The sequence below is a fragment of the Sinocyclocheilus anshuiensis genome, unplaced genomic scaffold, assembly GCF_001515605.1.
Source record: "Sinocyclocheilus anshuiensis isolate Anshui unplaced genomic scaffold, SAMN03320099.WGS_v1.1 scaffold2041, whole genome shotgun sequence".
Lineage (NCBI taxonomy): Eukaryota > Metazoa > Chordata > Actinopteri > Cypriniformes > Cyprinidae > Sinocyclocheilus > Sinocyclocheilus anshuiensis.
Window position 1 is genome coordinate 530,898 of NW_015541069.1, and position 12,503 is coordinate 543,400.

Below are 12,503 nucleotides of genomic sequence, written 5' to 3' on the forward strand. Positions count from 1 at the left end.
GTGTGTGTGCGTGCGTGCGTGCGTGCGTGCGTGCGTGCGTGCGTGCGTGCGTGTGTGAATATGTGCAGTCACGTCAGACTTAAGCTGCCATGAAAGAGGGTGAGATGTTTTAAGCAGCCCGTCGGATTGACTGTAATCCTCGTGTGCTCGTGCGTGTGAGACTTCAGATTCACATTTTAATCTCACTTCAACGTGGAAGCCTAAATCTAAAATATGCACTGAATGAAGAGATCTGTCAAGTTGAGTGTCTTTCTCTTGTGCTCTGTAATCTTTGTGTATATTTTAACAGCAGGAGAAAATGTCTGGTATAATTCAGTTGTTCTGTCACTCTTCATTGTTTCAGTTTTGCTGCTTTTTTGATGTAAGAATGGCACACAATAGAGAAATGTGTTATTGAAACACAAAAGGTTACAGCCGCCACTCAAGAGTTGCACCAGAAATCATCCATCATGAATATTCTCTTGCTGTTTCTTTCACTCTAAGCTATTATTCTCTTTTTTCTTTCTCTGTTCTTCCTCCTCTTACTTGCCTTAATTCTTTGCATTCTGCTGTATTTTTTCTCTCTCTCTCAACCCTTAGAGAACCACTGCAGCAAAATTGCTACAGTAATTAAATACCTGTTTTTTACTAAATATGGGTTAACAGCAGCTCACACATAGACATGCATCATAGCAACATGTTTGGCAGAAAAAAAAATGTTACAGTTGGAATCTTCCAGCATGCCAAAGTCACACAACATGGTCACTGTCTATTGACACCATCAAATAAAATGTAACAATCTTAAATTATTTGTTTTGTTCAAATGTTTAGTTGTAGAAAAATTGCAACATTACAAAGACTAAATAAGCGCAACAGTGGCAACAGAGCCCATTTAGAAGATCAAAGATAAATATTCCAAATAATTTTCAACAGAGCCTAATGAAATTTAGAGAACGTATTAGGGCTGCTGCTGAGATACTGCTCAGAACACCTGTGCTATAGACCGGATTCTGAGGTAATTTAAAGGGAAGTCAGCGAGGTTTGGGAATGATCCCAGAATCATGAAATGTTAGGGAGTATGAGATGAACATAAATAAATATCAGCTATTTTGCTTGCCGAAAAGGCTTTCTTAGATGAATTCAAAGTTCAGAAAAACAACATTCACTTGAAAAGAAATCTTTCGTAAAAGTAAAATGCATCTTTTGTTAAAATAAAAGCATCTTTCTCTCTGTGCATGAGACCCACCTGACACCCTGATGTTATAACCTGACACTGATGTAGTGCATGTGTGAAACCTCTCTGGCTCAATACAGTGTCTGTAGAGTGGCTGGAGTGCTGCACATGTGTCGGATAAGGTCATGCTCACCTGAGAATACTCTCCTGGTTTGAACCATGGTGGTCCAGCAGTTTCTCTGCAGTCCATACTGCATTTAGATCTAGACAAAGAGTTGTTATCCTGAAGTGGCATTTTCAATGATAAGTGTCATTAAGGACAGAATATGTCAGAGAGGAAGCTGTTTTGCATTGCATATAAATTTCAATTTTTCCTAAATGTCATATTGGTATTCTTATTGTCCGATTGAGACAATAATCGATGCATGTCATGTTTTTACTGCACATTGTTGATTAACTGGATAATTACATTTACCCTCTAAGCGACACAATGGATTTCAAGTCATTACTAATTTAGAAAGAAGACTGGCCAGCTAACATCTGCCCTGAATAAGACAAATGTATTCACACATGAGCACCAGTATGAGGTCAGTAAGCAGACAGTGATGTAAGAGTGTGAGGTGGCTAAAAAAGGAAGATGTTTCATTTTTTATGTTATTCACAGTTCATGGTGACAGCAGCTGATGAAAGAATACTATTTCTGGACTCCACTCTCACTAAATGGGCTGTTTCATTATGTTCAGTGTCGGTCAGTAATAATGTTAATCGCAACACTGTTATTTATTTATAGCAGATGTTGTGTTTCTCTGTCCACATGTGTATTGACCAAACTGTGATGTTTCAGGAAGATGCTAAGATTGTAAAGTGACTGCTTTCACAGGTTATCTTTCAAAATTAAATTTAGTCCTTAAAATATAAAAAGCAGTTAAACTAAATGTAGTGCATAATCTTTGTGCCATTAACAGCACCAAATGGAAATGCAGTAGGCCGGACTTAAGAACATTGAATCAACCAGTGACGTGAATCTGGGCATGGCTACCTGTTTTGGAACCATTGAAATGTACAGTATTTGAATGAGTTGTTAGTTTTGCAATTCTTGTTGCTGTCATTCAATCAACATTCAAATTTTACTATAACATTTTATCCCAAAGTTATGAGGTCATACGCTACAGTTCAATAGTTTGGAGTCAGTAGGTTTTTTTAAATGAATGTCTATTCAACAAGGATGCATTAAACTGATTAAAAGTGATAGATTTCCGTTTCAAACTTTCTATTCATCAAAGAATCCTGACAAAAAGCCTCACAGTTTCCACAAAAATTCTAAGCAGTAAAGATTTCAACATTGATAATAAGAACTGTGTCTTGAGCTCCAAATCAGCATGTTCCTGACCTTGGTGAGCATAAGACACACCTCTCAGAAACATTAAAAAAATCTTACCAACCCCAACATTTTAACAGCCAACCCTTATTTTCTACATTTATGTCTTTGATTTTTTATTTTTTTTTCACTTTTCTGTGAGTACTTTATTCATAGTTGCAGAATATGCGATTACATTTTTTAACAGTTTACAGGGGAAAGGATTAACATTAGCATATAACCTCTGGAAACAGGGAAAATGCTTAAATGATGAGAAGTGACAGAATTGTAACAATTTATTTTGCCCTGTGCTCTTACAGTATGAGTCAACTTTAAATGGTGATGTGTATTGACTCGCTGTAATGTTATTTTTAACATTTCCAAAATATATGTTTTTGACATTTCACAATGAGAGAATTCAAGATGCTCAATACAAGACAAGAAAAGCCCTCAGCTCTGTTCTCTGCTCTGTGCCTTCCTCAGTCAGTCAGCCTGTCATGTCACATAGAACACAAAGTTCTTGAGAGTGACGGCATGCAGTGCACGCTACTTTAGCATGTTTTTCAAGCAAGTGTACAGGAATCTGAAAGACTGGCATAGTCTGGAGTGAAGAATAACAACATCATTCCTTTTTCTGTTGCGTTCACTGAATGGTGTTGCTAGGCGGATATTAATGATTCACAAGAACGCCAATTGAAGTTCATGGGAAACACAGTGGCAATATAAAACAGATGTTGCACATGTATAAAGCATTCATGGCTTTGTCGGTCCACCCTAAATAGACAAATGAACCTGAGGTAACCTTAAAACACCGGTGGATAACAACTTCATTCAGCATGGCCATTTATTCTGTGGACCCAGAAAGAGTGAGTTCTATAAATAACAAGTGACTCGCAGAGGCTAAGACGACACTATTTCATTATTTTATTTTATTTTCCATTCTCCAAACTGTTTATCCTCTGTAGGGTTGCAAAAATATTGTCATGATTAATATTAACCATGATTTTTGTTATTTAATTTTTTTTTTACATTTCATCAGATTTATTGCGCTTTAACATCAGCACATCAAGAAGACATCAACTTGCATGGTTTGCTCGCAGATTTAGTCACAAATGACCATGTGAAAGAAAACCGACTGGCTATATTACATTGGAAAATATTGGAGTGGAGATCGCTAAACTCCAACTTATGAGTTTACCGGTGTTTTCATATGATCAGCAGCACTTTTCCATAATGCAGAGAGAGCGAGTGTGCATGGTTGCCAGGTTAGGAAGATTAAGTAAACCACTGAACAGAAAAGTTCTGATATATATATGGCAACTGCAACCATGAAAGCTTGTGAAGGCTTGTTACTAATGCAAGATAATGCAAATACCAAATGAAAATGAAATGTGATCACAATTAAAATAGGATTTATTATGCAGCCCTAATTCTAATATTTATATTGTTATATATAAATTATTCATTTTTTTCATGATATATATGTATACAGTAATATATATATATTATGAATAAAATATTTTACCTGCATGTCATGTGACCATTAACCGTCATCAGTGAACTGTGAACATGTAAATGTGCTGTTAAATTATTAAACTTAAACTTAAAATCACAGGCTTTTATTTACTAAAGTAAATACTTAAGGTCAAATGTGACCCTGGACCACAAAACCAGTCTTAGGTCGCTGGGGTATATTTGTAGCAATAGCCAAAAAGACATCGTATTGGTCAAAATTATAGATTTTTTTTATGCCAAAAATCATTAGGATATTAAGTAAAGATCATGTTCCATGAAGATATTTTGCAAATTCCCTACTGTAAATATATTAACCCTTAAATGCATACCTCGGGTCTTTAGCGACCCGGGACGTCATTCTCTACCCTCTCCCTCCTTAATTTTTTTTAAGTTAGACATCAACTTTCTTACTATTCCTCAATCTATTAATTATAACAATATAACAAGAAAAAAATAGTAAAACATAAAAGAATGCCAGTTTTCTGATACATTTTTTGTAAAAAGTGTATAGAGACCCGAGGTAGGCCTATGTAAATGTGTAAGTATTTTTTCTTGCGCAACTATATTTACATATCTGATGACTCAATATATGCAATGCACAAATGGTTTCAGCTGACAAAAACGTTTGGGAATCCCTGTTTTAGAGTGATCTAAATTAAAAAAAATCCCTGCTGTGTTTAAAATACAGTATGACAAAAACAGCTCTGCCTTTAGCCAAATCTAGAAATTGTCCTTCTGTCAGCGAATGTTTTGGGGCCTGTTTCAGTCTGTCCTGGATGAGTGTCATCTTTATTAAGCCCAATTTATACTTCTGCGTCGAACGTACGCCGTAGCCTACGCATAGACGCACACCCTACGCCGTAGCCTGACGTGCTCCTCTCCAAAAATCTAACAGCGCATCAATTCTACGCGCAGAGTGTTAGCAAGTACCAGAGTTTAAGATTACACTGCACAGCAGGACCAGCATGACTGGGTCACCTTGAGGCATGTCTGAACCATGGCCAGACGGCAACACTTTCCACCCTCAGCAGAGCCACTTTGGCCTTTGTTGGCAGTTGGCAGGAGCAGAACGGAGTGAGAGATGATAGTGGTGCTCCATAGCAGCGATATGTGTGTGTGTGATGTGCTTGGAAGTAAAGGTGGCTGTTTTTGATACACAATGATGACGACATTTCACTCATAATTACGGCAGGCATAAAACAAACGTATATCATCAGCAAAAATGTAACTGATTTGAATGGCTTTACTGCAGAGCAATTACTATACGCAATGAAATATAAATGTCACTGTCATTTGATGCTGGATGTGGTGAATAAGCTGCCAGTGATCAAAATATTGAATATGAAGTCATTGAAAACGATAGTTTTGAGAATATGGTTAAAATCGTGAATGTGAGGCAGATGCTGAATGTACTGTGGAAGTACGCTCTGACGATGACAGCGATGGTAAAATCATCTGCTCAAATTGAACCCTTTTAAGTTTCAAAAGGTAACGAAATATGCTTCATTTTATTCTTCTGTAATTGTTCTTAAAATATCAAGAGAGTTTTTTGCTATTGCAGCAGTTAGAGATCCATCCGTGCTGGATATATTGGTCCGGGTCGCTAAAGACCCGAATATGTAAGAATGATTGGCGAAACATTCATGCATTTAAAAGTTAAAACTTAATTTTTGATTAGTAATATGCATTGCTAAGAACTTCATTTGGACAACTTTAAAGGTGATTTTCTCAGTATTTAGATTTTTTTTGCAACCTCAGATTCCAGATTTTCAAATAGGTGTATCTCGGCCAAATATTGTCCTATCCTAACAAACCATACATCAATGGAAAGCTTATTTATTCAGCTTTCAGATGATGTATAAATCTCAATTTCGAAAAATTGACCCTTATGACTGGTTTTGTGGTCCAGGGTCACAAATGGTTTCAGCTGACAAAAACGTTTGGGAATCCCTGTTTTAGAGTGATCTAAATTAAAAAAAATCCCTGCTGTGTTTAAAATACAGTATGACAAAAACAGCTCTGCCTTTAGCCAAATCTAGAAATTGTCCTTCTGTCAGCGAATGTTTTGGGGCCTGTTTCAGTCTGTCCTGGATGAGTGTCATCTTTATTAAGCCCAATTTATACTTCTGCGTCGAACGTACGCCGTAGCCTACGCATAGACGCACACCCTACGCCGTAGCCTGACGTGCTCCTCTCCAAAAATCTAACAGCGCATCAATTCTACGCGCAGAGTGTTAGCAAGTACCAGAGTTTAAGATTACACTGCACAGCAGGACCAGCATGACTGGGTCACCTTGAGGCATGTCTGAACCATGGCCAGACGGCAACACTTTCCACCCTCAGCAGAGCCACTTTGGCCTTTGTTGGCAGTTGGCAGGAGCAGAACGGAGTGAGAGATGATAGTGGTGCTCCATAGCAGCGATATGTGTGTGTGTGATGTGCTTGGAAGTAGGTATTAGGTTTGCTATGTAGCACGGATTACGGTTAAGTCTAACAAAACTGCAACAGACCGTCTTGTCTGGGTTAAGTATATGCAAATCTACATATTTTAAAATATCAATTTTCTTAGTCATCTAGATGTCTAAAGAGCTGGAAATGAATGTGTGTGTTTGTGCAGCAGCGTACATAATTGTGCCCGTATGTGTGATTGAGAGGCTCTCAAATAAAAAACGCTGATATTCCTCTCAATGAGATTAAGATCTGAAACTGATAGACAACAGAGAACATGTGCATCTCTGCATCACCTCCAGCACAGTGACAATGAGGGTTTCTGGTAAAAACCATCACTGCTGATGTATTGCAGGTTTAATGAGTCACTTCTTCACATTTGTGCACTTAATGGGCAGTTCCAGTAAAAAGCAAATTGCAAGGCAATGATTGTTGGTTTGAGCCTACAGTTTGTTTGCCTACAGGGCAGCATTGAAATCAATAGCAATTAATAAGGTGACAGAACTGTACATGACTCTGAAAGCGATGTGGTACATATGGGATGAATAGATGCAGTATAGGCATGATGCACAGTTCTTTTATATTGCACAGCATTTACTCATTTTGCACTGAATTGTTTTTAAATTATACAATTTTTATAACATATTGTCAATTGTTGGGTTTTATTTCCTTCACTGTCTCCCTTGACTCGCTCTGGTTCAGAAGAGTTCATCCCCGCCCCCTTTTCAACTACTGCATTGGCAGTGACTCACACCTGATGATGTCACATTTACTCAGTTGCCATAGCAGTTGTTATGGAAACAGGAGCCAAGGTTTCAGTGGCTGAGTCTTTCAGATCCAGAACTCAAGGATGTGCATTACAATGATTTTGTCATACATAAGAGGTGTTCTTATAGGCATAATGTGCAATGAGGTGCCCAAAACCCCTTTAGACATGTCCAAATTACTGTAGCACAGTGGTTCTCAAAGTGTGGCGCGTGCGCGCCAGGGGGGGCGCGGGCCATCAGCAGAAAAAGAAAAGAAATAAAACAGTAAACAAGCAGCCAAAGGACGTAACTTAGAATGGGAGATGGATCGGTGTGTGAAAGGGAAGAGAAAAGCCATAGATGAAGTCGCACAGACCCAGACAGGTGCTGGTCATTCAAAAGCTAAATGCAGAAAATATGACGAGGAATATCTTGCTCTTGGCTTCACTCACCATGTACCGGTGTTGTGCCGAATTCTGCACCCCTGCCAGATTATGCACCCCCTCGTTGAAGTTGCTACCTGATTGCCTAATCCCAACCCCACCCCTAATTCTAACCCCTCCCCCACACCTACTCCTAAACCTACCAATACTAGGGGGTGCATAATCTGGCAGGGTGCAAATTTCGGCACTACACCGGATGCTATAAAGTTAGTTGTCGCGTCACACCACAACAGCTCTACACTGGATGTGACAAAACGAACATTGAAAATCATTTTAACTTTGTTTCAGTACGTCATAAATAGAACAAGGCATCAGTTTAATGTCGGGGATTTGTCGTGTCACGCTGCGCCGCATCTAGTGTAAACAGCGTCACTGATTATAATGGGTTCTACTGTATTTTGCTGCTCGCTTCCGGTGTAGATACGGTGTTAATTTCATTGGTGAGGAGGAAAGGCCTGTGTGTGTCCTATGCCTTAGCGGACAGCATGAAACCCCAAAAAACCAAATAACTAAATATGAAAAAACTACAGAGAGAATTAGAATAATAACAGTTATTCTCTGTGCTATTTTTCAATGTTTCAAGTGTTGCAGGTGTTTTTTCCACTGTAGATTTTTTTAATTAAAAAAACATTAATTTTTCATAATGTTTATTTAAATTATTTGGTAGTCTGAGGTGAGATTGGGATTCGGGAAGAGGGGGGGTAGAGCAGATTTTTTTATAGGTTTAAAGGGGGGCGCGACCAAAAAAGAACCACTGCTGTAGCACATGGCTTTGAATGGATTATTGCATTTATAATATGGTAAGAACACGAATAAGATCAAAGACACGTATGTTGAATTATTTTTTATATTTATGAACAATTCTTCTTACAAGTAATATAGTTTTCAAATGCAAATAAAATGCAACTCACAATGTAATCGTGCATAGTTAGGATAGCAATATTCAACTATTTTCAATTTCTACCTTTTTTTTACGTTTTGGCAAAATTGTACGATATCTTTTGTAAATTTTCCTACAACATGCTCAAACCCCAGTGACAGTTATGTTTTGGGTGGGGGAAAGCTTCATGCTTACGGTTTTCTAAAGATCTGAAATTTTTGTATGATTCACATCGAATGAATTCATACGAAATTGTGAAAATTGATATCTTTCTTTGTGAGATCAAGTTGGATATCACCATCCACCATGTTTATATTCAACATGATTAAGTCTTGGCTTGAAATGTTCTACACTCTGCTTTTAAGTGTCAAACTTTTGCAGTTTTCTGTTTATATTTTCAACCAGTTTTCTATTTTGCGTGAAACCTGTTTTCACATAGAACACATTTTTACATTCCACTGTGTTCATTTTGCCATCTCGCATCTCTTGCCTCAAGTATAAAACAGCCTCAAGGCACTCAAATAAAAAGAAGTTTATCTTGTAAAGATGTAATAATTATTTATTATTCAGATCTCCCTACTGAATACCAACAAAGCTTTACAAGCTCCACCAATGTTGTTCATTAGAATGATTCTTTCACTTGTGGTGTTATGAAGAACATTTGTTCAGCATGGATCCCTGCTGACAATCAGTGGGAGACACACGACTACTTTGTTGTTCTCGGACATAATTTGATACTTGTGGGTGTTGGATCTTCTCTGCACTTCGACCTGCTGCCCCAGTTCTGCCCTCAAAAGCAGAGCCCACATACATTAGCACTGCTGTTTTATTGATGCACTGTCATTCCTTAGCTCTCCATCATAGCAGTAACACAACACAATACACTAGATCAGAGAGAGCTATTCTAACATAAAAAGGCTGTTTACTGTTAGCTGTTTATGCAATTATTCTGTATGACAAATAGCCTGACATCTTTTTGTTGTATCCGTGGAAGCTAAATAATATGTGATCACTCAAGCTGCAGCTCGAATTTCATTAATCCGCTTGAATCTTTTTATATAATTTTAGGGTGAATGAATGAATTTATTTGATTTTTTTATTCATATTTTGCATGTACAGATTCATATATCAGCAGTCAGGCCATTTTGACAATTGGAAAAATATTGGTTATTAATGTAAGGCAACGTCAGTGTAAAGTGTAGAGTGGGTCATTTATGAGTGTCTTTGTCATTTCTGTTATAGTTGTGGGACATTGTCCTCGGAGTCTGGACTGTGCCCGGGAGCGACGGCACTTCTGCCAGCCCGGCTCTTCACACTGCGGCCCATGCCTAGACCCATTTGTGGAGAACAAACGAGGGAAGTGTGTGATCAGGAGACGAAATCGCCCTGGTCAGTACTGTCAACTTCAGACCGAGTTGTACCACCTAAATCGTACAGTGCCTTTCAGGAAAAGTCAGTTCACTTGGTGGCCATATTTTCAGTGGCTCTGGGCAGCTATTTCAGACATGCAAGACCAACCTCTATCTACTTGAATGGAGAAAAACTAAAATCTGAAAATCTGTTTGCCAAACTCACATTATTTCAAACAGGGCTAATGATAATTACCGTGATATAATTTTCCTCGATAAAATGATGATAAGAGTTCGATAAATGTTCTATATAATGTTTATGCACCATAAGCGGAACGAAACAGCGTTACTCATTTGAACCGTGCCACGCGGTGCATTAATCCGCTTGGCTCAAAGTTCAAACGGCAGCACAGCGTGAGCTTACTACAGCAGATGCGTTTACTCGATATCGACTGATATGAAAAATTATTATTGATATTGACTGATAGGAAAAATTATTATTGATATCGACTGATATTTTTAGCCATATAACCTAGCCCTAATTTCAAATCATGTTTCAATGTGATATTTAAGATCTGACATGAACTGTCCCATAAATGTTGTTTCTAATAATAAAATAGCCTAATAATTCAGTTTGGGCCATGTGCATGCATAATCCCAAGCACACAGTGACGCAATAGCTTTACCAATTCGTGATTAGCTCTTTTTAATTAGAAAGTGGGACTTTTTCCGCAATATTGCGTGTTGCACTTTTTCCCATTCATAGTAATATTAGTAAACCATCTTGGTATATATAGTCTTTGGTCGTACACACGTTTCCTACGGCTTAGAACTTCCGTACGTTTCACAGGTGTTGGCAAATATCTTTGTAGCAGCATTGAAATGAGTTTACAGTGATTTTGCCAGGCAGTTTCACACGTTGATCTGATACATACCATTTCAAAATGTATGGAAGCATTTTCAGGGTTCCCCATCATACGCATTGGGCTGCAGTGGAAGACCTATTACTCCTTGCAACCCTCCAGTCTGGCTTCCCTCTCCCCCTCTTCCACCCACAAATTGCTGCAGATGCAGCAGGATGGAGGGAGGCTAATGAAATAATTCAGGCGGTCTCTTTCTACACTGCAGTGGAAGGGATTGACAAATGCTGGTGTAAATCACTTAGCTTGAACCATACCAACAAGCAGCAGTTAGATGTAAATATCTTCAAGCATTTCATTTTCATTTTCAGCTTTCAGTTTGTAGCCAAAAAAAAGAAAGAAATGTTCATCTTGACTACAACCTTGAAGATTATTGATCAGTAATTTTCCAGTGCTGCCTTAGGAGGGCAGAGCTGTTGACACCTAACCGATACCATTCAACAGGCAGGAGTATGAACAGCGCCCTTTTCTTCTCTCGCTTTCTTTTGTACTGTTCATTTCGATTTAGAAGACCTTAGAGGCCTCACACATTTTTCACACAGCCTGCATTATTTCTTTTCCTTGTGACAGACATAGCTGTTTTTGTATATAGATACATTTTTCTGTTTTTGTTACACTGATGTAAAGTTGCACATGTGTGTATTTATGCTGGCTTCTTTGGTTATTTGGCTAATTTGACCTGCCTGCTATTTTGTCATTTACTGTGCACATATTTTTTGCACATATGTATTTTTATTATTACCTATGGTTTCACATTAGTTCATGACTGATGAAGTTTGCATCTTAATAAACGTATTAAATTCTAAATGTAATACTTAAAACCGACTCAAACCACATGCAGAAGTATTTAATAGTTAGTGGCCTAAAAAACAATGTGTTAAACTGTTTTTATATACTTAGATATATTTTTAGAAATATTATTATTATTTATTAGAAATTGAACCAAAATTTCAATGTAAACTATATAAGTTAGTTTGAGCACATAAAATGTGAGCTTTGGCTTTACATCGCATGCGATCTACTCGTACAGTGTGAGTTAGTACCTTGTCAGAAATAACACCGTGTATGCCCGGTCTAACGGGATTAGTGTCTATTGGCGATTACATATCTCAAACATTCACTAAACAACATCGGATATTCACAATAACAACTACTGTACAAAGCGCTGAGAGGGAGAGCACGGCTGGAGCTGGTTCTGCATCAAGTCCGTTGGAAGTAGCAACTGCAATATCGATCCGTCAGAAACCGCTGCTTTTTTTTTTCTGTTCCAGGTGGTCTTTTTGACAATGACAAATCAAAAACAAAAAAGTTTAAATGAAGTCAGCAAACAGCAAAACAATAATCCTATAACAGTAACTGCATAATTTATTCATGCTGCAACCCAGGTGAAAAAGACGTAGTATTAAATGTATTAAAAATATACTTGAAATTCAAGTAGTATGTTTATAATACATTTGTATTCCCAACATGCTTATTTGAAGTGCAATAAAAATATATTGAATTGCATTTTAATATATTTCTAAAAAGTATACTAGAAATACTTTGGTAATAAATATATGCTTAGTTACACTTTTAAGGAATATGCTAAACACAAGCACACTATTAGTATATTTCTAAAAAGTATAGTAGAAATACTATGTTAATAAATATATATTTTAGTTACACTTTTAAGGGATATACTAAACACAAGCA

The 12,503-nt window shown here is 37.5% G+C and overlaps 1 protein-coding gene across 1 annotated transcript in view; it reads left to right on the top strand.

The window, feature by feature from the left end:
* LOC107690676 (neural proliferation differentiation and control protein 1-like) overlaps window positions 1-12,503 on the top strand; it is a 25,517-nt gene that overhangs the window by 5,469 nt on the left and 7,545 nt on the right. Inside the window, exon 2 of the mRNA XM_016489067.1 lies at window positions 9,785-9,931. Coding sequence (XP_016344553.1) covers window positions 9,785-9,931 — 147 coding nt within the window. The remainder of the gene's footprint in view (window positions 1-9,784; window positions 9,932-12,503) is intronic.